Raw genomic sequence first — 27,025 nt, forward strand, 5'->3', positions numbered from 1 at the left:
CCTGGTGTGATTCAGTCTGGGGGGAGAGGGGAAAAAATAACTCAGACCCTGGCCGGTGACCTTTTATCAAATGAGGGGAATCAAAGCCTGCTCTAGGCGGAGGAGTCCTATCTGCTGCTGAGGGCGGAAAACAAAGAGATGGCGATGAATTCTTCTGTGCTCTCTGGGCTGGGAGGCGGTGGCGGCGGCATCAGGGAACCTCGCACCGCGGAACAGCCAGTCTGGCATCGTCGGTCACTTGGTGGCAGGGGCTTGGGCCTCCAGGGAGGCGAGGACTCCGCCTGTGCGCCTGGGAATGGGGGGCGCTGTCTGAGCAGGGCCGTCTGGCCTGAGGAGGGCGTCTGGCCCTGGTTCCTCACACACAGAGCAGCATCGGTCCCTCAGAGTGGTGCCATCAGTGGGGGATGGGGTAGGCGCCGGCAGAGCTGCAGCGTTCTCACCTGAGAAATGGGGTGGCAAGTCCGCTTGGCAGTGAGCTAGGCTGAGCAGGACTGTTGAGGGAAGGGGCCGGCTGGTAGTCGTGGGGTGTGAGGTCCCTGTGCCAGAGACCCAGGGAGGTGGGAAAAAGATAAAAATGCGGAGGGGAGTTAGAGAATCCAGACTGAGGTCCAGAGGTGTCACGTGCCCTTCCCCTCCTACCGTGTTGGTGAGGCGACGAGGCTGGCCCGGGCATTTAACAAGTGGTAACTCGTTTGTCACCTTCACGTACCAGCTCTGGGCAGGCGCCGTGCGGCCTCTAGAAGAAACAGCTTGAGCCAGGGTCCTCACCTTTACTGGGCCTCTCGGGTCCCCGGGACACACCGTAAAAGAGCTAGTGGGGAAGTTACAGTGCAAGCGTGGGGTGTCTCCAGGCCAATAAAGGAGTCGGTCTCCGGGGCAGCAAAAGGGAGAGACGGCGTCCCCAGTCCTGGTGGTACAGGCCCAGCGGGACTGTGTTTTCCATCTCATGGGAGGGCCCTGAGGAGCTGTCACTCGTGAGAGGGTCCTCGGGAGCTGACAGCTCACTGGGCAACAGACGGGGGTGGGGGTTGGGGGGACATGTCTGACATGAGGAGCCAAATTCAGTTCCAGAAACACCTCCCGTTATGTTCCTGTTTGCCGCAAAAGGTAGAAGCAAGGTGACCCCTTTGCCTTCCTGCTCTCGGTGAGGCTCATCTTATGACCGGACTGATTCCTGGTCCCCCGACGTTTTTGCACTCGGAGCCCAGGCACATCGCCCTTGCTTCTCACCTGTGCCACCTCCTAGGAGGGAGCCTCGCTGTCCCGAGGCTGTGGTCCTCCTTGGACTGCCTGTACCCAACTCACCTCTGGGGCACAGAAGACCCAGCAAAGCCCAGGAAGTACTTTTCCCCAAGGCTTTGTCTTCTCCCTCCCCTCACTCCCAGTGTCCATGGAAAAGCCTGACGTGATCTGAGTTGCTCCCGGCAGCCAGGTGATGGTGACGGGAGAGTGAACCTGTCTGTATATAGAGTGTCTCTTCCTGTTGCCAGCCTTTGGGCACCAGGGTCCTGTGTTCTGAACCAGCAGATGAGAGAGGGCCTTGGCAGCAGGGTCCCTAGTGTGTGGTTTTGGTTGTTTTCAGCCATACAGAGAACATATTTTTATACAGCCCAGGTAGGAGGAAAAAAAAGAAAGCCTGAATACTTGCTGAAAATGGAATATTTGCAAGCATTTTATAGAATAGATGAGTCCATTATGGTGATAACTTTCAGGCTTTACTAAACACAAATACAAGCTCTTTATAGAGTTGACATGAAGTGCACTATTAAAAGTGTGGCCATTTCCCACCTCTCTCCAAAAACGTCACGGATCTTAAGCAATAAAAAAACCAGAGAATGTTGAACTGTTCCGTTCTGTTCTGCCAGCCTCTTCCCCCGACATTCCCCTGAGGTGCAGAATGTTTCTGGGAAAACAGCCTAATCAGATTGTTTAACTCAAGCCTAAATAGTTAAACTACCCCCAAGTGTGAGGATCAGAGCAGTATCTGTCTTCTGTGGCTGCTCCTCTTTGTCCAGAAATGACCACATTCCCCCTTTGCTGGTCCTGGGGCCCTGGGGCTGTGGCAGGGGGAGGTGATGAGATCCGGCTCCTCCAGCCTCCACAGCCCGGGATGAGGGCCTGGGCAGAGCTGTGCCAGTCTCTGCCCGCACGGACGTCATGGCCACTTCCCTCCTCGCCCTGCACTCCCACCAAGGCTGGAAGGGCTCCTGGGCTGCAAGTTGTTGGGAGAACTCTCAGATCCTCTGTAAACTAGAATCTTCGCAGCTGGCCTCAGCCGCCACAGTTCACAGAAAACAAAGCGCACTTTCTAGGTTGGATGGCATGGCCCTGAGAGCGCCCTGTGCACCTGCTGCGGACCGAAGCACCCAGCAGCTGGGAAGGCCGGACTCTTCCTGGCCACTTACAGGTTGCCTGAGGGCAACCCCTGGGGCCTGCAGGAGGAAGCCGAGCAGAGAGGTGTCCAGCTCTGCTCTTCCTGACTTCAAAAGGGACTTTGGCAGAATGTCATGAACTGGGCAACCAGGAGACACTGACTCTACAGGCCAGTTGGGGCTTTGGTGTTAGGTGATTGATTATATGATAATCATGAAATATATAATGTAGGTGACTTGACTTTATTTCAAAAGACACTTTGGAGTCACCTTCCACTTGAGCTTTTCCCACCCTGACTGTGTGGCCTTGGGAAAATAGCTTTTCATTGTTGGCATTAACTAAGTGGACACTGGGCTTTTTTCATCAGTCAGTTGCCCCTCTCACCATGAGCCGGGCCTGGTGGGTAGAAGGGCAGATAGAACACTGGATTCCATCCCTCCTGGTGTTTGCTGTGGTGGTCCTCCCACACTCACCCCCTCAGGGATCCCGGCTGGTAGGCCCATTCCAGAGATAAGGACCCAACACCCAACAAGTAAATGCACTTACTTGTAAGGAAGTTTCCTCACTTTAGCAGCCTACTTTTCTCCTATAAATGCAGAAAAGGAAACAGAAGCCACCTCAGCAGATCTCTGTTGAGTGCCTGCTCTTTGCTCAGGTGTGAGGCTTCTGCCCTGTAATGACCGGTGTGTCATTAAACGCCAGGTCAGGCCTTGTAGCCTGGGAATTGGAGAGCGGTTTATCTGGAAGGCAAGAGCTGTCTCCACATATCCCGAAGCGTTTTCTATGGAAGAGCAGGTGACATCAGGGAAAAAGTTTAAATATGTAGAAAGACAAATGTTCTATAACTTGGTGCTTTCTGCAAATGGGGCAAACTGACTGGGAGAGTTAGCCAGGGCCCCCTCCCTGGGATGTCTTCAGTCCCGTTAGACTAAAGTGGTGTGAGAGCCGGGATTGTATGACCTGTGAGCTCCCTGCTGCTAACTCCAGATTCTGTGTCTGGAAGAAGTCTCAGGAAATACCTAGGAACTACTTTACAGACGTACTTGGGTTCAAAGGTGTATGTGGATCAGTATTCATTGTAGTACTGTTTAGAAAGAGAGACGATCGAGAATGCCACACGCATGCCCCCTCTTCAAAGACAGGTGAACACTGGCTGACTATATCGCCTCCGTTTAAAAAACAAAAAAAGTGTTCTTTGTGAACTGTGGCAAGAATTCCAAAATGTGGAATTATTATTATTAAGTGGAAAAACCGAGATCCAGAGAAGCGCACTTGGAATAGCTCTGTCGGAGTTGGGGGGTGGTGTGGAGTACATCCACATAATTGCTTACTTGCGAATAGACCTAAGAGATGCTTGAGAAGCAGGTTATGCTGGTTGCCTCCAGGGAGAAGAACTATAGGCAGCTCGGAGACAGCGGTCAGAAAGAGGCCTTTCTCTGAATAACCTTTTGCATCTTTTGAATTTTGAATCATGCGAAGTATTACCTGTACAAAAATAAGTAAAAATATGTTTTAAAACTGTACTAGATCAGAGCGCTGTGGACAACAGAAGGGGAGTGGGGAGCAAGCTAACTTTTTATTGAGCATCTACCGAGAGCCAGGTCTTAAGCCAAATGCACTTGAAATGGGCAGGGCCAGAGAAAGGGGTGCTCTGGGGAGGGCTGAGTGGGAGGGGCCTTCTCTTGGAGGGGCGCAGCAGACCTGCTTCCCATGCCAGCCTCTGGGCTGCCCAGTCGATGAGGTTTGCCGCCCCGGTGAGAAGTGTTTCCTCTGCTTTTGCAGAGCTGGGGGCTGGAGTTAATGTGTGCATTAACAAACAGTCAGGGGACTGCATGCCTGCCTGAGCCAGCAGGCATTTCTGTGGTGGAGGAGAAGACCTTCCTGTGCCCTGGCTGCCGGGTAGAGGAGGTGTTTATCCCATGTTGTTCAGCCAGGCTCAAATGTACTGCCTTTGTGTGCCAGCTGGACGCTGGCTGGAGAGTTGTTATTTTTCTGACTGTCAGACCTAAGGCTCCTTACTTGCACTTAGAGGAAAAAGCATCCACGTCCTGGTACAGGAGGTCTTTTTTTCCTTTCTTTAGAAAAAGAGCAGTGAATGAGCTCATTATCACACTACGCTGGGGGCGGGGGCGGGGGGGGTGGGGGTGGGTGGGGCTCCTCCTCCTGCCCCCGCCTGGTCCTGCCCCTGGCCAGGTTTCCCGGAGCAGGGGGCTTGGATCTAGCTCCGGGTGACCAAAGCCAGATGGCTGGGACAGGTGGTCCACATGGCGGGGAGGGGCGATGCTGGAGACATCTGGCTACTCAGAGACCAGCTCTGTGTGCTGTGATCCAGGGGAAGGACAAGCGTCTGCCCTCTTCAACCCCCAGTGTGGAGCTGTGTGCAGGACTGCCCACCTCCAGGGAGCAAAAGCTCCTCCGTTTAGGGTTACATGCCCATTCCAGGGCTCTGCTGGTCTGAGCTCTAGAAAATGTCCCCACACCTCAGAGCTGGTGGTCACGCAGTAGCAATTATCTATGAGGTGCTTACAAATTGCCAGGCCCTGCTCCAGGTGCGGTGGGTACAGCCCGGAACAGAGCTGGCGCAGCCTCTGTCCTCATGAAATTTAGATTCTAGCAGGAGCAGTGGAGGGCGCCTGCCCTGGCCTGCTCTCGCACCCTCCACGCGGTCTCCACTGGGTCTGGAAAGGCTGGAGGGTGGGGGAAGTGATGTATAAATTGCCTCGGAAGGGAGGCATTTGGGCGTTTCCAGCAGCTGAGCCCCGATTGTTACCCACTCACTCCCTTCAGAGCACGTCTTTAGACCCTCGGGGGCAGGGGCCAGAGAAGAGCCTTTCTTGACCTGTGTGAGCTCTGAAACCTCGCAGGTCAGTGCTGGACCTTGGCGTCATCTGGAAGAGTCCTGGAGGCCTGTCCCTGCACGCGCTGCTGGTGAGCTGGCAGTGTCTGACTTGAGCCTCACAGCCTGTCTTGTTCCTTTCTCTTCTGTCTCAGATTGAGAAGATCATGAGCTCTATTGGAGAAGGGATCGACTTTTCTCAGGAACAGCAGAGGATCTCAGGTACCGTACCACACAGCCATTTCCCCCGCGGGACGCAGCCCTCTTGCTCCCTTCTGACTCAGACATTTCTCTGACCCAGAGGACAGACGTTTAGGGGTGAGAGAGGTCAGCCCAGACCACATCACGCTCGCGTCTACACCGCCCGCCCAGCTGTGATTTTAGGAGCCATGACTCCTTTGGCATAGAGGAGAGGAAAGTGGACAGAGGCATCTTAGGCTGTCTGTGAGGAAGCTCCGTTTTAAAAAGGGAACGACTATCACTGTTATTTTCCTGAACGTGGGCTTTCTCTGGTTGGCTCACGGGGGCTGCTCCTTGAGTTGGCCCCAGCCTCCCGGGCGGCTCTGCGTCTCCCCGGGAACGTGGCTTGGGCCCTCCTGACCCATGACGGTGGCAGTGCCCTGGCGTGGGCTCTTCACCTGATCGCCTGGAAGGGCTAGATTTGCTGTTCCCTCCTCGTGTCTGTTTCTCCATTTTTCCATTTATTCACCATGTTCACTTCAGAGCACTGTTACTTGGGTTATTCTTTTCATTTCAAAGCCCTGCAGGTGAGCTCTACCTGCCTTTGTTTGAAACAAAGGCACTAGGGAGGCCCTACCTGAGCTGTTTTCCTTGGCGATAGAACTATGGTTACGCAGCTTGCTCATGAGGTGACATTCTTACGGTGCCTCTCAGAGCACCTCTCACACCCTCCCCTTAAGCCTCTGAAGGCACTTTTGCCACCAGGGCACCTGGGCGGACAGAAGCTGAGGAGCTGGCCTCTTCCCGTCATCAGGGAAGGCTCCCTCTGCACTTAAGGGGCGGCTTCCTTGTTCAGTCGGGAGGCTGTTTCCAAGACTGCCCTGTGAGCCCAGAGTGGAATGGGCCGTTCCCGCATGAGCCCCTGGCCCTGGCAGGAAGTCCGGTGGACGACGGGGCAAGCATGAACCTCAGCGAGAAAGCTGCTGCTGAGGCCACGGGCCTTGTGGGGAGCCTCGGCCCTGTCTCAAAGCCTGATTCTACATGTGCGTGTGTCCAGGGCAAGGTGCTCACTCCCTGTGAGCCCACGGTTTCCTATCGACAACATTTGGATAATCATACTTACCTCTTTTCACTTGTTAAAGTTAAGTAATACATACAAATACTTGAGGTGAAGCGGTGCTTGTTTCTGTCCATGAAACAATTACTTCCTCATACTGAGAAACCCACTGGGTTCCTCGAGCCACCTTCTGTTCAGCAGCCGTGTTTCCCTGGACTCTAGCAGAGAAGGCCCGATTGGGTTGGGTCCATCTTTACCAGTCATGGATTATGCGAGAGGTCTGCACATGTGGCTCTTCTGGCTAAGAGTTTGTGGCTCTGTTTCATGGCACTTTAATAGATACAGTCCAGGGAGCTTAATTGTGGTTTGCAGGCTTTGCCAGGAGCAAGTGTTTATTGGGGATAATGTTTAGGACCGAGACAGACTGTGGCCATTTTCAAAACTGTTCTCTATGGGCAGCGGGGATGGGTTGGCTGCAGTCAGTTCAGTTGAGGCTGGTCTCCGCTTCCCTGTGCCTCTCTGCGTCTGAGGAGCTTACATCAGTTGTGTATGCTCGAGAGGTTGGCGCAGAAGCAGGCCGTTACCTCTTGGCTTTGGTTAATCGGGAGATGCGACAGCCCTTCTGGAAAACACTCGTTTGGAAGAGTCCTTCTTCTTAGACTTGGTGAGAGTGAGCCCTTTCCTTGCCCTGTGTGCCCCACCCTCCAAATCTCACGCCCCATGAACCCACGTGAATGGCGAGAGATGGTCCGGCTACCCACCTAGGTTTCTGGCTCCCAGCACACAGTGTTTTTAGTAGCACTGAGTAGCATCCTCCAGACCCCAGCTTAGGAAAGTTGAGGGTGAGTACACAAAGGTGGCCACCTGAGCAGAGGGTGCGTCCACCCGCACTGCAGAGTCCCAGCCTGCAGTGTCTGTGGGGTGGCCGGACTGTGAAGGGTGGAGTGGGGCTCTGGTCTGCCCGTAACCTCTGTCTGATGTGTCAGAGGGGACTTTCCCCAGGACCTCAGAGAGCACCAGCCTTCAGCTAAGCCCTAACCAGATTTCTTCTTCATTTTGAATGATCAGTGTCAGATTCCAAACCATCCTTGGTTTCTGGATCTAGGAGAGGAGACCTGGGCTCAGGGGTCGCCATCCCAGGAGGAAGAGCAGACTCGCAGGCAGGCAGCCCTTAGCTAAGCAGGGCGTTGCCTGCTGTGACTGGTTTTGCAGGGATCGTGTCCTGAAAGCCGAGACCCCAAGATGGTGCTTGAATCTAACTCTTATTTTGGGCTGTGGGCCCCTGAGTGTCTGGCACTAGAGCTGGTGACCTGTATCCCGACGGGCCTGTTTGCCAGCTTGTCCCGCTGTCAGGAATCCAGGGAGGGCAGGCCTTCCCCGGCCCAGCCCACTCTGGCTGCTTTCACCAAGGGCCTGTGCTGTTCAGCCAGTGAAAGAAAACGCTTGACTTTGTTTTGCTGCCATCAGCTGTTTCAGTGGTTGAGTAGGTGTTGAACGTGGGCTGCTCCAGGGGCCCTGTGTCCCGGGAGAGCAGCGGGCCAGCCTGCTGGGGGCAGGTATCTCGCAGCACGTTTAGAGGGTGGCGTGTGGTCCCCGGGTTTGGTCTCCGCAGCTGGACTGGAGGTTTGGTCCCAGTTTCCACTTGTCCTTGGAGTCCCCGGCCGTGTCCTCCTCCCCTGATTTTCACCAGCCTGCTGGGGGCCTGGCGCTTCCCTGCTGGGTTCTCACAGCCTGGAGAGAAGTCACTTCCTAAGTTGATTGGTGCACTCACCCGAGAACTCTGTTGTCCTGTCCTTATTGTGTCACCTGTTTTTGTGATACCTCGTGGCTTATCTTCTTGGCAGAGAGGCACAGCCATTCCTGAAATGATGGGGTCGGGGGGTGACTTCACCTATAGGCTGTGCCCTCAGGAGAGTGTCACTCCTCTGTCCCCTGTCTGGCTGTCCTAGAAACTATCGGCCAAAACTGTAGGACGTTCCTTCTCTGTTCTCCCTGATCAGCTGTCTGCAGCCCCTGGAGCTGGAGGTAAAGTTCGGCCGTCTCTGGCTTTCGTACATGTACACATTGGCCAACAGCTGATCCTGGAGGATCTGTTGGGAGAATCCGTCCTTTTGCTCCCGTGCTGGTTGCTGCTGTCTCCTTCTCCCTTGGTGGCAGCAGCAGCAGCAGCTTCTGCTGAGATGTCCGATCCCTGATGTATTTTCCTGAGCGTGGAAGGGTGGGGGAGGGGAGGGGAGGAGGGGGAGGGCCAGACGTAACGAGAGTGAGCAAGGACTGTAGAGCTGACAGCAGGCAGTGTGGAGCCCAGGAGCCTTTAGACAAAGCATTCTGCTGCGGTTCTGGACGCGCGCACAGCCACCAGCAGCAGGCGGGACTACGGCTGCCTGGCCAGGGGATTACGAGCAGGAATGAATCAGCGGCCGGGGGACACTTGATTTCACAGGCACTCAGAAGCCCGCTGCCGAGGTTCCTGGAGCAGACGGCCCCGCTCCGGGGCAGGGGGGCCCAGGCCGCCCCCAGACTCAGCATCTCGCAGAGCTGCTACCGTGCATCGGGAGGCCGGCTGCCAGGGCCCTGACCACCATCTGTTCTGCAGAGGACAGAGGAGGGGGAGCCTGGGACAGTGGGTCACCAGGGTCTCCTATCTAAACCAAGCCACTTGGCCTGCCCACAGGGCAGAAGGTGCTGGGAACACCAGAATGACTTTCACCGCGTCAAGACTTCTCCGGAGGTGATGTTTTTGTAGTTGGTTCTCCTTTTTCCTTCTTTCATCTCTTCTTGCCCACGAGAACCGGAGAAGTAGATGGGGTTAAGGTGATCAGCTCAGAGCATCCAAGGTCTTCCAGGAAGGGCTGAACTTTTTTCCCCCCTGCACTGGCAGGCTCCCAGTCCTACCGAGGAGCAGAGCAAATGAGGTCCTCCCTTTCATATTCATCCTCAGAGGAGGGAGGCAAGCCCCGGAGACGCTGGGAAGACAGCTGCTGCCTTTATCACTCGGCCAGAGACAGAGCAGCACCGACCGGGAAATAGGCTCGCGCCACTCAGATGACAGAGGACCGCTGCCTTTCTCTGTTCTGTTGAGCTGGGTTTTGTCTTCTTTAGCTGAGAACTGGATCTGCCCGCCTGCTTTCCACCCGAGCAGGCTAGTCACGGGAACAGCCACCGTCGGAAGAGGAAGATGAACGCCCAACCCCCGCCGCCCAGCCCCGCCTGGGAAGGCAGCCCCGCGGACAGCGACCTGCCCCGGGAGACGGCCCGCTCCCCGGCGGCCGGAGTGTAGTGGGGTCCCGGCCCCCAGCCCTCGCCCATGTGCCCGCCCGGCCCGCGCTGCCCTGAGCCTCTGCGCACGAAAGCCTGGTGGCCATGGTTTGCTTGTTCCGGGACTGCTGGGGGAAGACAAGTAAAAGTCTCCTTTCTCCGCGGGCCGGGGTCCTGCTGCTTGGGCTGCATGCGCTGGCTGCCCGGGGCCGGGCGCGGAGCCCTCGCTGTGCCTGTGTCCCTCCGCTGCATGAAGAGGCGCGCTCGCCCCTGACTGGCCTGGGCTGCAAGGTCGTGGGACTGGTCCCTCGTCCCCCGCCCCTTCTGGGGCCTGTGGGGACGGACTTTGTGAAATTCCTGCGTGCAGGCGGACGAGCGCCGACCCGGAGAGCCTAGGGGGTCAGCTCCCCCGGCCCCCCGGGCCGCCAGACCCCGGGGGGCGTGGGAGTGGGCGGCGGCCGCCCGGTGCCCTTGCGCCACCCGCGGAGGAGGGGCCGCGGGCCCGGCGCTCGCCTGCCTCCGGTCCCGAGTGTGGCTGCTCCGTGGTAATGACGATGGTGTGGCAGTGCCATCTGTCTTCCTCCGAGTGCCGCTGCTACCGCCTCAATGGTTTCTCCCTTTTCAAGCGTCTGCCGATTCCTCTCTCGTCAGGTGCGCGGCCGCTGGAACAGAGCGTCGGGGAGTGGCTGGAGGCCGTGGGGCTGCAGCAGTATGAGAGCAGGCTGCTTCTCAACGGCTTTGACGATGTCCGCTTCCTGGTGAGTGCCCAGCCCTGGGGGAGGCCGCTCCCGCACCCCAGGCCCCACTGGAGGTGGAAACTGTACGTAGACCTGTGTCCCAGGAAGAGGGGCCGCGCGGCTGGACGCGGCGGTGGCGCTGCTTTGTCAGCACTGCTCTGGGCACACCCTGTCGGGAGGACTCTTTGCAAGTTCACATCGGAGAAGCAGTGTCCCTGACACATCCCTTGGTCCACTCCTGTCTCCCTCTCAGATCCCGGGTCTCAGATCCCAGCCAGATGCCAGAAGCTCCCTTTGTTCCCCAAAACTTTACTGTCAAGCCTGTGGTCACTGAAGTCAGAAGGTCTCTGGCACGAAGGCCTGGTAGTGGGCTGGTGGCCTCATGGGTGGCCCAGATGGGAGGCTGAGTGGGGGTGGGAAGGATCGGCTGCTTTACTGAGGTGTAACTTTGCATTCTCTTCTTGCAAAGCACAACAGCTCAGAAAGAAAGAAAAACCCAAGTATCCTCTCTGTGGAGCAGGGGCCCACCCGGACCCTGGGTCCAGACCCAGGGCTCCCTGTATAGGTCCAAGAAGCAGCTGTGGGCGGGGTGCCCATGCCTGAATCTCCTCGGGAAGCCCTCCCCTAGGTTGAGCGCAGTGGTGGGGACAGAGCTGACGCGTCCTGTTAGCACTCTGGGTGCGGGGAGGTGCTCACTGACTCTCCCAGCAGCCCTGAGATGTGCACTCACATCTCCATCTTCATTTTCCAGACCCAGAGCAGTGGACTGTCTTACTCATGCTCACGTCTCTGGGAACTGGGGAGGGTAGGACACGAGCCTGGCACTCCGGGTCTGAGGGTCCTGCTTCGCTGCCACGCACACGGCCTGTTTCTCACTGGTGGCTAAGGGGAGTGGGAGTGGTGCCTTTTAGATGCTTGAAGTCGCCTTCTTGCCCGTGCTGTGTTGGGAGCTGGTTTGAGGTTCCTTCCTTCCTGGTGGGCCTGTCCCGCCTCTCACGATTTCCAGGGTGCAGTCCCGAGTGGACACTGAGGTGCCTCCGCTCCCTGAAGCAGATCCCTGACCACGCAGCCCCCTCGGCCGCTGTGATTGAGGGTGGTGGTCAGTGGACCCAGGGCTCCCCCTGCCCTTTACTGTCCAGAGTGGGTCTCTGTGGGGCTCTCACTGACGGGGTGGCATTGGGCACCTCCCAAGTAGTGGGCCACCCAGGGAGCTGGCCCAAGGCACCGCGGGGGACCCTGACTGGGACAGCTCACCCCACCAGGTTGTCTGTGTCCCAGGGCAGACAGCGAAGGCTGCTGCAAGCCACCCTTCCCAAGCCAACTTGAGGCCAGTTATTTTTCAGCTTTTAAAAATACTAGGTTTTAAATAGCTTTTTTTTTTTTTAACTTGAACTGAGTATATTTATGGTTCTTATAACCTAATCCCTGACTTACCAGGTTCCTTGGGGAAGGCCAGCAAACCCAAAACGGAGGTGAGTGTTCAGCCAGTGAGTGAGTGCACCGCGCCCTTGGTGCCGGCCGGTGAGGGGCCTTGCGCCTCTGAGCACGGCCCTTCCTCAGACTGGCCATCAGGTGGGCAAGGAAGGGTGGCCGTGGGTGTCCCCTGCCTGTGCTGGGGGATCTGAGAGGCTGAGCTCCTGACTTCTCACCCCTCCTCCTACTGGTCTGGAAAGGCTAAGGTGCCCATTCCTTGAGTATAAAAACCCCTTTAAAACTGCTTCTCTGCCCCTCCTTGTACTCTGACCAGAAAGGAGCTGGGCAGGCACCTGGGGAAGAAGTCTGGCCCTGGCCCAGGCATCCACGCACGATGCGGGGCCTCTGTCGGAACACACCTGTTCCCTTTGGGGAGGGGCTCATTGAGGGAGGCCCGCAGCTCAGTTCTTCCAGGGCCTTCCAGGCTCCTCCTGCTGCCCTGGGTGCGAGCCGTTCCCCTCTGTCCTCTCAGTTCCGGAGGGGCGGCTGGCAGGCAGGAAGGCTGATTGCGCCTCAGTCTAGCGCATGGCTTCTCAGGCCTTCAGTGGCCTGAGTGGCCATGCACAGCATCCTGGGTAATTGCATGTAAGTTGCCAGATGGGCTGCAAGGCTAATTAAGTTTTCGTAACCAGAAAAGGGAGGAAGAGAACACATAAGAAGGGAGTGTTTTGTTTAGAAACATTCCCTCGTTGCATATGGTATAACTTACACTGCGTTAGCTGGTGGCGTTATCCCTGTGTGATTTGGTTTTCAGTAGGTTGTAAATGTTTCTCTTCATTGTGAAATGCTCTGGAGACTCTTCTGCAAGATTCACAAGTGGCTCCCAGGAAGCCAGCCAGGCTCTAGATGTAGTAGGAACGTCTGAGACCAAGGGCTGCTATGGAATCTCCCTGTGCCGGGGTCCTCTGAGTTGTGGGAGGAGTCTAGGGCATTTGTGAGAGTCACTTGGCTCCCTCTCAGGGTAGAGGGGACCTTAACACCACGTGGTCTTATCGTCCCCTCTGTGCCCGAGGTCCTTCCAGATGACCTCTGCCCTGTTCCCAGTGACGGGCCCTCCCCCTTGCAAAGGCACAGCCCCTTCATGCTCTACGTCGCTCAGGCTGGTTTAGACCCTTCTTCATATTGAGCCAAACCTGTCTCCTTGTGGCTTCTGTCCCTGAGCCCAAGCTTACTTTTGGGGGCCATGCAGAGCGCACTTAGGCCGTGAGCAAATGGAAGACCTCCGTCACAGCCTCCTGGGTCCTGTCTTGTCCAAGCTTCTCTTGGCTTCTCCTCCTGTGATGTGAGACCTGAGCCGGACAAGTGAGTGCTGCAGTTTGAACTTGATTCACACTTTCTTGCCCGCAGGGGGCAGGGGCAGGGGCTGCCAGGCACCCCCAGGGTGACGGGGCTGACCCCGACCCGGGAGCCAGGGCGGGAAGTCCGGCTCACACGTCTGCCAGCCCGCCCACCACGCTGGCTCGTGCATCGTAGCCAGTTCCATTTGTCTTACCACAAATCTTGTCCACAGGAAATGGGCTTTTTCAGAGAAGGGAGGAAATGTGTTTAATCAGCACGAAAAGAAGGTAATCGGTGGTTGGCGAGTGTGCAGCTCAAGCGGGCTGGTGCAGGTCCGGTATCTGGAACTCGGCCTCACGTCCCCTCACTGGAGTGTCATGGAGTCAGTGGTGGCGCTCCTCCTGCGGGGTCGGGTGGACATTTAGAAAGGTTCTCAGGACTCTGACGTGCAGGAACATTCACCTTGGAGTGCTGAGTGAAGAAGCTGAGACACAAAAATCCGTGTGCAACATGATCTTAATTTTCAAATTAGAAAGCATATCGAAGTGCAGGGAGTAAGCCAAAAATGTATTCTACTGTTCGTTATCTCAGGGGGATTATGGCTTTGTTTCCTTTTTGAGAGTGAAATAGATTTTCTGCGTTTCCTACAAGGAATGGCTTTGAAATCAGCTAAGCAGATGCTGTAGGCATCGTAACGAATTTGAGTCTAGCTGGGAGAACGCGCGCACACAGCACTGGTAACAGCGACGAGTGCTAAGTACCGGGCACGGAGGAGATGCCTCGCTCACCCAGGGTTCACTGCCTGCCGGGCACCGAGCTGGCGCCCAGCCCTGAGGCGGGTGCGCATCAAATCGCAAACAGGGCCCTGGGCCCAGAGGGTGGAGACACTGCCAGGAAGTGGCAGAGCCGGGACACTCGCCCAGAGCTATCTGACTTTGAACCCCTACATTCCCCGTGCCATCCTGGGGGTTTTGTAGAGGCTGCAAGAGCTGGAAAGACTCTAGGGAGAGGCCCCCACTGTCTGTGGTGAGGCTGGCTTGAGGGCAGAAACGGGCAGGACCCAGAGAGGGCAGCAAGGGGGGCTGGGCCTGATGTTGAGGGGCCTCAAAAGCCACTCTCTGGGGGGCCCCCACGATCTCTGAGTTCTGGGTATAGGGGGCAGGATCCTGTGGTTATGGCTTTGCCAGGCAGGGCACCGGGGAGTCAAGATGCCCACTGGACAGCATGGTGGAGTGCTGATCCACCATGGCACGTGGCAACTGATCGAGGCTGGGAGTTTAGACAAGGGGAAAACGGGAAGGAGTCAGCAGCAGCTCAGGCTGGGCTGGAAACAGAGGCTGAGAGGCAGGCCTGTGCCTCTCCAGGGCAGTGCTGGGGCAGCCTCGTGCGCCTCCCGTCGGTTTATTTCTCCCCTCTGCCCATGTTTTCCTGAGGTGCCAGCTGGTGCCACATGTAGGGGAGAGATGGCAGGTGAGCAGGACCAGCCCCTGTGAGTGCTCAAGGCACGAACTTGGCCAGGGGCTCCTTCTGTACTGGCTTCTGTGAAGCTTCCCGGCCAGGTTCCCAGACCCTTGAGCCCCCCTTCTTGCTGTACCCCTGGATCAGCCTCACTGTTCACCCCGGAAGCCAGGCTGTGCCCTTGGGTTTCCGCCCAGGCTTCTGCCGTGGCTCCTCATCCCCTCTGACGTCCCTGCCTTTGCCTCTCCCTGCCCTGCTGTCAGGCTGCCTCCCCGCCTCGCCATCTCTCCAGCCAGCGCTTGGGGAGCTGACGGCTCTGGGGCGGGGCCGTTTCTGTGCCCCCGTGTGTAGCAGGGCCCGAGAGGGAGAGTTTCCTCACCTGGGTCATTGGAGGGGTGTGGAGCTAAGGCTTTGGAAGGAATGCGTTCAGTTCAGTTCAGTTGCTCAGTCCTGTCCGACTCTGCGACGCCATGGACTGCAGCACGCCAGGCCTCCCTGTCCATCACCAACTCCCGGAGCTTACTCCTTTGGAAGGAATATTCTTAGACAAGTGTGGATCCTGCCTCCTGTGCTAACTCAGTTCTGTGGTCACTTAAGAACTTAGCTCCTCGTTATCCCAGGGGCTGCTGCTTCCTTGTCTTGGCAGAGCCCTTGAGTCTTGAGACCAGAGCCAGGTTCCCTTTGGGCCCCTTCCCAGCGCTTGCGCTCTCTTGCTCCCCCAGAATTACCCAGAGGGCCAGCAGTTGGAGTCACTTAGCGTCCAGCTCCGCGTGCCCCCGTGTGGCACTGGCCTCTCCCATCCCCTTCATAGTGGCGTTTGAGAGCTGTCTTCACGTCTGTTAATTTAACCAAGTGCCCTGAGGATGGAGTTGGAGTGGTGAACACATCCTGTCCTGTAGCTTCCGGGTCTGGGGTCTCGGGGTGAGCAGCTGCTGGGGGCTGTGTCTGGTATCTCAGCACGTCTCTGTGTTCGGTTAGTCAACCCCCAGGGTGCATGTGCAGGAGTGCAGCGGGCAGAGCAGTAGGGCCCGTGTGTCCCTGGCAGACATCAGCTATGACTCAGGTGTCCCTGAGGCCCGTCTCGACTCCCAGGCTCCGTGGACAGCACACCCAGGACCCCAGGAGTGTCACTTGCTCAAGGCTGCTCCTCAAGCAGAAGCCAGGTCTCCTGGGCCCAGAGCAATACCCTCGCCTCGCACTCTGGTGCCCTGTAGCCCCCTCTCCCAGGTAGATGCCATGGCTGGAGACCATTCTGTCCGCACTCTGTCAGGGCCAGTCTACAAGAGGCTGGGGTAGGAGCTGGTGGGGCTCAGGCCCTGGGGACTTCCACCCTCAGGGAAGCTCCAGGGCCTCGGGCAGCTGGCTGAGGCCACAGTTGAGGAAACTGGACAGGGAAAAGCTTAGGAGAAAACATGGGCAGGGCCTAATCACCTGCCCTGAGAAGCAGCTGGGAGTCAGGAGATCTGGGTTTCCTCCAGGTCCCTTGCATGATTTCAGGCAGGTTACTCTGTACCCCCGCCCCATCCCTGTCCCACAGGATCTCACTTGACTGCTTCCTTCTTCTTTCTGCACGTAAGCTCTGAAGACAGCACAGCATTAGCTGTGGTCACCCAGAGCAGCCACTGAGACTTTCCATGGCTGAGTGTGAGAACTTGAGGTGGGAAGGTGGCAGAAGCAGAGATCAGCTTTATCCTCAGACATGCGAGGTGAAGCCTGCTTTGGGTGGTCTTGGATCCAGGCCCCTTGACTCACTGACCTGGGTCTGCACTGATGACTTGAAGTGCTTATGGCATCTTGACGTCAGATAAGGCCTTGGCAAGGCAGACATTCAGGGGCGATAGGCAGCAGATGGGCAGGAGGAGACTGCGCCTGGATCAGAGAGAAGGGGGGCCCCGGGGCCTTCCTGGGAGAACAGGGCCATCAGGGGTGTGGCTTCCCTCCACCAGGGAGGAGAGCCATCCCTGACAGCCCTCCGCCGAGACTGACCGGGGAGACGGACTCTGGCCTCCGGATGTAGGAGCCGGTAGCTTCTGCGCTTCATCCTCATCTGAGAACTAGTTGCTTCTGGTCACCCTTGGTGTTCTGTGCCTCCAGCTGAGGACAGGGCTGGGCAGGGTGGGATGGAGGTCAAGGCTGAGCTGCTCCTGCTGCCGAGGATGGCGAGCTTTTTGTAGGGCACCCATGAGCTGGGGACGGCGTCAGTCTGGGAAGTCTTGTGACCACGCCCCAGGAAGGCAGGGGTCGGCGAGGCCAGGCAGCGGCGAACAGGTGCACACAGGAAGAGCTGCGGAGTGCTGGTTCCTGCCAGCAGGTCAGCGCTCAGCGCCAGGAATTCGTTACTTAACCTGCGTGGACTGGTGGCTTTGTTCCTGTTTATAAAGTTCTGACTTTGTAAGGGACTTGAACCCAGTTCTTTGGCTGCACTGGGTCTTGTTGCTCCGTGCGGGCTTCTTCTAGTAGCAGTGAGAGGGGGCTCCTCTCAAGTTGCGGTGTGTGGGCCTCTCGTTGCAGTGGCTTCTCTTGTGGAGCTTGGCCTCTAGGGCGTGGGCTTCAGGAGTTGCGGCGCACAGGTTTAGTTTGTCTGCGGCACGTGAGATCTTCATTCCTGGACCAGGGATCGCGCTGCACGGTGGATTCCCAACTACTTGGACCACCAGGGAAGCCCAGAACCCAGGTCTTACTCTTTTACACCACAGCTGCCTTGCCCAGTGGGTAGAGCACAGGAAGCCCTCGACCCCTGGATGAGTGGACACATGATGCTTCAGGGAGCATGGCTTCTATTTTCCATCATTATTCATACCCGTAGGCCACAGAGGTGAGCAGCAGAGCCCTGCCCATCTTCGCTTCCTCTTCCTTCTCCCAGTGGTCCTCCCCACTCTCCCTGGGCCAGCCCCCTGCTCCCCGAGCTCCCTGGGTCTGAGGCTGTGGTTTGGGGAAGACGTGTGCTCTCCTCGCTCTCCCTCGTAGCCCACCCACCACCACGTGTCTGTGGCCACTCAGCCTGGGAAGGTGGTCCTGGCTCAGACCAGGTCCTGTCCTGTTCCGTGCTCAGCGACCCGCGCCCAGATGACTGTGCCCCCAACAGCCGTGCTGCTGTAGCCAGTAACGCGGTGGGTGACGTTACAGGACGCACGCGCCCTGGAGAGCGTGCGGTCGTTGGGGGTCCATGGCAGACGGTTCAGTGCACAAGCGTGTCAGCATGTGAAAAGACAGGTTAAGTAAATAACATATAGACCACAGTCCCAATTCTGCCAAAATATTGTCACTGAAAAGACTTCTCCCAAATGGTAAGCTCGGTCCCCCACCCCCACCAGAGGCAATGGATTTATAAGTGGCTTTTACATTTTTCTTTATACTTTTTTATTTTCAGAATTTTCAAAAATAAACTTACAACTTTTCTACTTAGAAAAAAATTTTTTCTCCTTTAATATGAGGGAGAGATTGAAGCAGGGCCCAGTGGAAATCTGCAAAGTCCTGGAAGGCAGAGAAAGCATAAGTATCACATTGAACCAGCCAGGGCCCAAGGAAGCACTTAGCTACCCCCTTGGTGCCCAGCGGCTCTGGAGGCGGCCAGGGGCCCCGATGATGTGGTCACTGACCTAGCTGCTCAGGTGTTAAGGAGCCTTCTTAGCGGCTCAGGCAGGCCCCACAGATCAGTACAGCCAGGGGTGTGGTGACTGTCAGCCGCTCAGCACACTCAGCTGGCTCTTCCCTCATCCTCCCATCTTCCCCTCCCCTAATTTGAGAAATCTGCTCCTGAGGTCTTCATCTGCATTCTCTGTGCATCAAGGCAAGCCCCTGACCCCTCACCCCAGCACACTTATCCTTCTGGAACAGCTCTTCCCACCATCCCTGTTCCTCGAGGCCCAAGAAAGACTTGGGTGGGGCGGGGAGGGGGAGGAGCATCATTGCGGGGCTTTTCCCCGGAGGCCCAGTCAGGCTGGGGACAGTAGCTCGGTCTCATTCTTTCTCCCCCAAGAGAGGAGGTTTCAGCCTTTGTTTTTTTTTTTTTAATGACTCCTGGCAGGAGAAATGGCTGAATGGTTGTCTGAGAAGAGAGAGAGGCCATACAGAATATGGAAATTAGGCTGGAGGGGGCGGGCCAAGTGGCGGGTCTGGAACTACTGCTGAGGGACGAAACCCCTCCCGAGGAATCCAGTCTCTGCCCAGCGGGCCCTCTTCGTCAGAGCTCATGGGCCTTTGTTGGAGCAGAGGTCAAGTCCTGCCAGGGCTGACACTGGCCGTGGTGGGGCAGGGGGACAGAGCCCAGGTGTGCCGTCTCCCAGCCTGCCTTTCCACAGGCTGGCACGCTGCACGCACACGCCTCTCCAGGAGGATGCGCCAGGACGCTGCTCACGCCTGTCCCCTCCCCCTTAGGGATGGAACCTAACCAAGCCAAGCGTCAGCAGTTCTGCTTCAGATTTCACTTAGACTTGGAAACTAATAAAATCTCAGGAAATCTCTGTTCACTGAAATGCTTATTAGGCCAGTGAGCCGTTCTGCTCGGTTAGCTCCCTAACTGTTCGCTCACTGGGAACTTGGAACGCGGACTGGCATATAGTCAGCTCTTGGTCAGCATTAGTGTGGCAGGAGGTGAACAAAGTAGGAGGTCCCCTTTCCCCATAAACCTCCTTGTGAAAAGGTTTCTTCCTCAGCCAGGAGAGTGGAGTAACTTCCAGAATGTTTCCTGTCTTTGAGGATTTGGGGGCCTGATAGCCACCACACAAACTAATCCCACAGAATGTAGACATGGCAGGTTTAGGAACTCAGGACCCTGCGCTGTGCCCAGGGCGTACTCTGGCAGCTGTTTGCTCTGATTTTCCGTCACGTCCTTTGTTTGGGACATCTGCCTCTTCCTCCTCAAAGCTGCATACGCCCCCCATTCTCTTGCCTGGAGGTCTGGTTCATGATGGCCTTGTCTCCAGTTGGATCTAGTTTCCTGGTGGTCAGGCTTCAGTTCAGTATTAGCGGTACCCTAAATGTTTGTGAAGGCTTCTGAGGGAACGTCAGGGTTGCAGTGGGTTTTCAGAGCGTTGCTGCAGTGCCGCCCTCTCAGAGGCTCACTCTCGGGTCCTCGCTGAGGGGTCCTCATCGTCACCAGAAAGCCTGCCCCCTCTTCCCCCACCGCTTTTCCCCACCAGCATACCCTAGACCTGGGCCCAGAGTAACGACAGGAACTCGGCGTGGCGACTCTTGGATTCAGGGGTGACTTGGAAGCTGGTCAGACTTGAGAGTGGTGCCAGGGCCCAGAGGACACTCTGCAGGCCCAGGGATCTCTAGGGTCCCAGCAGAGGGGTGTGCCCTGCAGCCTGAGCAGAGTAGTCCGGCTTTAGAGCTGTCTTGCTTATGGCCTGTCCTCTGTGAGGCCAGATTTCTGTCACCAGGCACAGGCTTTCGGGAGGCTCCCACACCAGCAGTCACTGCAGCTTGGGCACAGAGGTGAAGCCACCAGGTAATGGTCTGCATGAGCTGGCCCCACTTACTAACCTTCTCTGTAAAGCGGGCATAAATAATATCCACCTCAACAGAATACAAAGTCCGGAAAAAATCCTGGAAACAGGAATTTAGGACACATCAGAAGTCATTTCAGATTGGTGGAGAAAAGATAGCTCATTCAAGAAATAGACCATCTGCTGCCTGGAAAAAAATATTAAGTGGACCCTTAAATCTTATGTCAAAATAAATTTGAGGCAGATTAAAGATTGGATTGTAAAAAATGAAACTGTGAAGTTACGGGGGAAAAACTGTGGAAGAATTGTTTTAAAAATCCCAGAAAGGATTTTCTAAGCCTGATGAAACTTTAGAGAAGCTCCATGAGAAAAGTGGGAGTTCCAGTGCAAGCAGACAGCTTCTGCCTGAACAAAGCCAGCGTAGCAGTTCAGAGACAAAGACAAACAGCAAAGACACGCGCCCAGCTCTTCATAGTAAAGCGTTGATTTCCTCACTGTGTAAAGAGTTCCTGCAGATCAAGTGCAGGATAAAGTAATTCCTGAAGCAGCAGCTGTGGCTGCTCACAGCACCCACCCCAGAGCTGCATGGACACGAATGTTGGGCTGAACTCGGCCCCACAGGTCACTGGTTCTCTCCGGGCCTCAGCTCCCTGAGCTGTAAAATGGGGTAACAGTAGTCCCCATTATTCAGTAGTTCAGCAAGTGCAAAGCATGTCGCACATGGAGGGGGGCAGTAAGTGCTGTGTATGTACTTGACAGATAAAACATGAAAGGATGCTTGAGCTCACCTACGAGCGGGCTGATCTTGTGTTAAGACACGCAGTGAGAAGCCATTTCTAAACAGCTGCACTGACAAGACTAAGACGTCTGTCAGCCTTCTGAACACACATACCCTTGCCCAAGCAACTTCTTTTATACCCTTTTTTGAAAATTTAAAATCGAAATATAGTTGACATGTGATATTAGTTTCAGGTGTACTACATAATGATTTGACATCTGGCACGTTATGAAATGATCACAGTGAGTCTAGTAACCGTCTGTCACCATGTGAAGTTATTACGACATTACTGACCATATTCCTTAGGCTGTACGTTATATCCCCATGGCTTATTTATTTTGTAACTGAAGTCTGTACCTCTTAATCCCCTTTACCCGTTCCCCTCCACCTCACCTGATTCCCCTCTGGCAACCACCTGTTCGTCCGCTTTATGAGTCTCTCTCCATTTTGGTTTGCTCGTTCATTTTTTAGATTCCACGTATAAGTGAGATCATACCGTATTTGTCTGTTTCAGCATAATGCACTCTGGACCCCATCCATGCTGTCCCAAGTGCCAAGATGTCGTTCTTTTTTTAAAGCATGGTTTCATTTATTTGGCTGTGCTGGTTGGTGGTTGTGGTGCACAGGCTTTCTCCAGCTGTGGAAAGGGGGCTACCCTCTCCACGTGGGGTACGGCCTGTGGGGCACCCCGGCTGCAGTAGTCACGGTTCAAGGCCCCCAGAGCACAGGCTCGGCAGTTGTGGCGCACAGGCTTGCTTGCCCTGCGGCGTGTGGCATCTTCCCAGACCAGGAATCAACCCTGCATGCATTTGCAGGCAAATTCTTTTAACCGCTGAAGCACCAGGGAAGTCCCCTTCCTGTTTTTTTGGCTGAGTAGTATTCCTGTGTGTGTACACCACACTATTCATCTGTCAGTGCTCCGATTTACAGTCTCACCAGCAGTGCATGAGATTCCCCTTTTGTCCACATCCTTGCCAGTACTTCTTTGTTGTCTTTTTGATAATAGCCATTCTGACAGGTGTAAAGTGATATATCTCCTTGTGGTTTTAATTTGCATTTTCCTAACAATTAGTGATGTTGAGCATCTTTTCATGTGTCTCTTGGTCATCTGTATGTCGTTAAAAAATGAGTAGAGAGCTATAGTACATATACACAATGGAGTATTACTCAGCCATTAAAAAGAAAACATTTGAATCAGTTCTAAAGAGGTGGATGAAACTGGAGCCTATTATACAGAGTGAAGTAAGCCAGAAGGAAAAACACCAATATAGTATAGTAACGCATATATATGGAATTTAGAAAGATGGTAACAATAACCCTGTGTACGAGACAGCAAAAGAGACACTGATGTATAGAACAGTCTTATGGACTCTATGGGAGAGGGAGAGGGTGGGAAGATTTGGGAGAATGGCATTGAAACATGTAAAATATCATGTATGAAACAAGATGCCAGTCCAGGTTCGATGCACGATACTGGATGCTTGGGGCTAGTGCACTGGGATGACCCAGAGGGATGGTATGGGGAGGGAGGAGGGAGGAGGGTTCAGGATGGGGAACACATGTATACCTGTGGCGGATTCATTTTGATATTTGGCAAAACTAATACAATTATGTAAAGTTTAAAAATAAAAAAAATAAAATAAAAATGAGTAGAGGATCTGAATAGAAAAATTTCCAATCAGGTTATTTGGTTTTTTAAATATTGATTATGAGTTCTTTGTATATTTTGGATATTGACAACCTTTATCTGATACGTTGTTTGCAAATATCTTCTCCCATTCAGTAGATTGCCCTTTCATTTTGTTGATAGTTTCTTTCTGTCTGAAAGTTTTTTAGTTTGATATAGTACAATTTGTTTATTTTTGCTTTTGTTTCCTTTGAGAAGACAGATCTAAAAAATAGGGCTAAGTCTGATGTCAGAGTGTACTCCCTATGTTTTCTTCTGGGAGTTTTATGGTTTCAGGTCTTATATTTGAATTGTTAATCCATTCACATTTCATTTTTGTATATGGTAGGAGAAAGTGGAACAACAGTTTTGATTATTTTGCAGGTAGCTGTCCAGTTTTCTGGACCATTTATTGAAGAGGCTGTCTTTTCCCACTGTATATTTTTGCCTCCTTTGCCTAAGATTACATGACCATGTAAGTGCGGCTTTATTTCTGGGTGCTGTGTTCTGTCCCGTCGATCTATGCGTCTGTTTTTGTGCCACTGCCATACTGTTTTGATTACTGCAGTTTTGTCGTATGGTCTGAAGACAGGGAGTGATACCTCCAGCTTTGTTCTTCTTTCTCGAGAATGGTTTGGCAGCAGTCTCTCTTCTTGATAACCACCACAGAACGATGCACATAGAGGGGGTTTGTGCAGCACTACCTGTAAAAGCAGAAATTGGAAGCAGTCATCCTTCAACACAGAACTGGTGTAAAAATGTATAATATTCACAGTTTCATAAATTTATAATCATCCATGACCCTGGATGATTATGCAGCTTTAAAAGAAAGGACAGGTCTCCATACACTGATGCAAAGTGATCTCCTATATATACTAAGTAGTTGTGAACAGTGTGTCAAGAATCGTATTTATGCAGGAATAAAGTGTGCATGTGTGTAGGTGCCCAGCTGGGGTCTGGAGGGATATCCAGGAAAGTGGGAACCATTGCTCTTGGGGGCTGGGGCTCTGTAGCTGAGAGACAGGCAGAACGCATGACTTTTCATGTATCATAATCTGAAAAAAACCCTATCTTGTGACACCACTGTGAGTAACTAAAGACAGCACGATAGGGGTTAGGAGTGGTGAGTGCAGTCAGACCCTCTCAGATCCTAGCTCCACCACGAGATGTGTGACTTCAGATGTGTTTCTGACCTCTGTGTGCCTCAGTTTCCTTCTCTGTAAAATGAGGATGCAAACAGAACCTAACACAAGGTTGTGAGCCTGAAGTGGGCGAGTGCACGTGAAAGCTCCTCGTCCCTGTCATGCAGCAGGGACGCGACAAACGCCAGCCACCCTCCGTTTCACCCTCCACTGCCCCTCCCTCCTCTCCCAGGCAGGTCTCCGCTTTGAGACTCCTGTCCTCCTTGAGACTCCTCTCCTCCTTGGGTGCCTGCCCCTGCCACCCACCCAGGGTGGCTGTTTTAACCTAAAATCACAAAATCGTATCTGTAAGGAACCTGGAAATTAATCCTGTTCTTCACCTTGGGGGGAGGGCCTCCCTTGGGGCTCAGCTGGTAAAGAATCCGCCTGCAGTGTGGGAGACCTGGGTCCATGGGGTTGCAAAGAGTCGGATACGATCACTTTGGGGAGTTGTCAGATCTGCCCCCCAGGTAAATGCACATGGGCTCAGGTGGGCGAGGGCCTGTGCGCTGCCTGCTGTGGCCCAGGTCCGCGCCCTGGAGCCGCTCAGGACAGGTGGGCAGCCGGGCAGGTTTGTCTCCCTGCTATATGGGGCCCTGTGTAGCCCATCCTGGCCTCGCAGGGTGCCCCAGGGCTCACACCCTCATGGTGCTGGTGGCGAAGAAGAACTTGGCAAGGGGCCATAACAGGCTGGCCTCACGGCCTCATGCAGGAGGCCCTCACGTTCTCCTTTCTCCTCTCAGGGGCCTAACGTGATGGAAGATCAGGACCTGCGGGAAATCGGCATCAGTGATGCACAGCACAGGCGGAAGCTGCTCCAGGCCGCACGGTCCCTGCCCAAGGTGCCACCCGCAGTGCCTCAGCCTCAGCAAGGGGCAGGGCAGGCTTTGGGGCTTGGGGGCCACCAAGGGGGGTCTGCCCCGTCCTGGGAGCCCCACAGGGAGCACAGTGTCCTGTTCACCTCTTTGCCACGTTCCAAGGGCAGCAGAGCCCCAGGCACAGTGCACATGTAGTCCAGCCTCAGGAACAGGTCATCTGGCGTGGAGCCTGGTGCCCGCAGGTGTAGCCCATCACTTGGAGGCCAGGCCTTCCCCGAGGCCCGAGGCCTGGGGTGTGGGGCAGCACAGGAAGCGGTCTTTGCCTGGGGGGCTGTGGGCGGTAGGCCTGAGCCTCTCTTCAGCTCTGCTGGCACAGAGTCCCCTGGTCCCTTCTACTGCCAAGGTCTGAGGGCGCACAGACGAGTCCCCACGGACGCGCACCATCTCCTTGTCCCGCCAGGTCCATGACCATGTCGGGCATAGAAGGGGCCTCACAGACCCTCCTCCCCATCTAGCCTCACCTGACAGGGCACCTGCCTTTCTCACTGATTTCCCGCCTCAGCTGGGCCCTGATTCGGCAGACCTGGGGTGCCCGGGTGGTCCCAGGTGAGGCAGAGACAGCTGTGTGAGCCGAGGGACTCGGGTGCTGAGCTCATAGGCCCCTGTGGGTCCTCAGGCACTGTCCCACTCCTACCCCAGCCTCCAGTGTGGTCTCCCGCATCCCCGGGGTCCTTGTCAGCCCTGCCTCCTGTCCTCGCTGCACAGGTGAAGGCGCTGGGCTACGACGGCAACAGCCCCCCGTCAGTGCCCTCCTGGCTGGACTCGCTGGGGCTTCAGGACTATGTCCATTCCTTCCTGTCGAGTGGCTACAGCTCGATTGACACCGTGAAGAACCTCTGGGAGCTGGAGCTCGTCAACGTGAGTACAGCTCGGCGCAGGCCTGGCTGGTCAGTCCCGAGCATGAGTGTCCCTGGATGCCCAGTCGTCCCCTGACTGCTCCCCACCCCGCCCCCAGGTCCTGAAGGTGCACCTGCTTGGCCATCGCAAGCGCATCATCGCCTCCCTGGCGGACAGGCCCTACGAGGAGCCGCCCCAGAAGCCCCCGCGGTTCTCCCAGCTGAGAGTGAGTGGGGCGGGCGGAGAGGGAGGCGCGTGTGCTTTGTGCTGTCAGGAACTGAAAAGAATCCTTTAGGAGCTTCTCAGAGACAGTGTCACCTCTATAGGAAAGGAGCAGCTGAGCCGATCCCTCTCCTCCCAGTGTTGGGGTCAAGTGTTGGGGAAGTTAGGAAAACAAATACCCGAATCCCAAACGGCTAGGGCCATGTCTGAATGTCCCGTTCAGCTGTCTGGGGATTGGAGTCCCCTCGGGCGGTCTGACATGAGCCAGAGACAAAGCCTAGAACACGGCAGGGCTGGGCCTTCCTGAGCTTCTGAAGGAAATCCCTGTGATTTTTAAAATCTCACCGATGTTTTGTTGCTCAATGCTCCTCATTTCTGACTGAAAAGTAGGTTAGACTGTGAGCCTATGGTTCAGGATGACTCTCCCCAGACCTGCAAGGCTGCTGGTGGGCAGTGGGTGGGCCTGGGCTAGAGTCTCAGCCTCAAAGTGGGCACGGTTTCACCCTTTCACACATGAGGAAGCCCGGGCCCAGGCTGGTTCCGAGACCATACACTCCGCTGACATTCAGACATGGAAGCCAAGGAGACAGGGTGTCATCGGGAGCACAATGTCTCCTCAGGAGGGACCCTGAGATTGAGTCACGCATCCCCAGGGCCCGATCAGCTGTGGCAGACAGTTTTCTCTTTGAGAAGGTGGAGCGCGCTTCCCCGCCCTACAACCACCCCTCCTCCCTGCACGCTCTGGGCTGCCCACCTGCAGGGCCCAGTTGTCAGGGCTTTCTGGCTGGAGGAGTCTGGCCCGATGCCCAGCTCCTGCCCTTTCTCACCGACTCTCCCCTGGAGCTGGGCCCCGATACCAGTTTCTCACTGATCCCCCCCCGGGGCTGGGCCCTGATACCGGCAGCCTGAGGCCCAGCCAGGCGGCCCCCAGACTCACGGCTCTCCCCGCCGCAGTGCCAGGACCTGTTCTCGCAGACGTCGTCCCCGCTGAGCCAGAACGACTCCTGTGCCGGGCGGTCAGCTGACCTGCTGCTGCCTCCTGGGGACGCGGGCAGGAGGCCGCACAACAGCCTGCACGAGCCTGCGGCGCCCTCTCGGGCAGAGCGCTTCAGAACCCAGGTGGGCGGGCAGGGGGCCCAGACGGGGTCCCTGCACCCCTCCCGGCAGGACAGGGCTCCCCCTGCCTGGCACAGGCCGCAGGCTTCATCCCGCCCCCCAGGTGTGGCCTGGCCCGCATCCCCCACAGGGCGAGCCTTCGCTCCATGTCTTTGACCCGCTTCTTCTCTTACGACTCACTCATCTCAGTTCTGGCCTCTGAGGAGTCCCCGCACCTTTGCACCAGCACAACTGTGAATTTTACAAG

General features: G+C 55.6%; 1 protein-coding gene across 5 annotated transcripts in view; it reads left to right on the forward strand.

Annotated features, from left to right (window-relative positions):
- The window catches only part of ANKS1A (ankyrin repeat and sterile alpha motif domain containing 1A), a 169,326-nt gene that overhangs the window by 135,441 nt on the left and 6,860 nt on the right, over positions 1–27,025 (forward strand). For 4 of the 5 annotated variants that reach the window (XM_019985677.2, XM_019985676.2, XM_019985678.2 and 1 more), the window contains 6 exons: positions 5,365–5,431; positions 10,356–10,462; positions 24,469–24,567; positions 25,309–25,461; positions 25,559–25,666; positions 26,617–26,781. In XM_019985677.2, the coding sequence (XP_019841236.2) occupies positions 5,365–5,431; positions 10,356–10,462; positions 24,469–24,567; positions 25,309–25,461; positions 25,559–25,666; positions 26,617–26,781 (699 nt within the window). Of the gene's footprint in view, positions 1–5,364; positions 5,432–9,096; positions 9,847–10,355; positions 10,463–24,468; positions 24,568–25,308; positions 25,462–25,558; positions 25,667–26,616; positions 26,782–27,025 lie in introns of those variants that run through there. The other variant, XM_070777398.1, reaches the window with a different exon arrangement.

The sequence above is a fragment of the Bos indicus genome, chromosome 23 (assembly GCF_029378745.1).
Source record: "Bos indicus isolate NIAB-ARS_2022 breed Sahiwal x Tharparkar chromosome 23, NIAB-ARS_B.indTharparkar_mat_pri_1.0, whole genome shotgun sequence".
NCBI lineage: Eukaryota > Metazoa > Chordata > Mammalia > Artiodactyla > Bovidae > Bos > Bos indicus.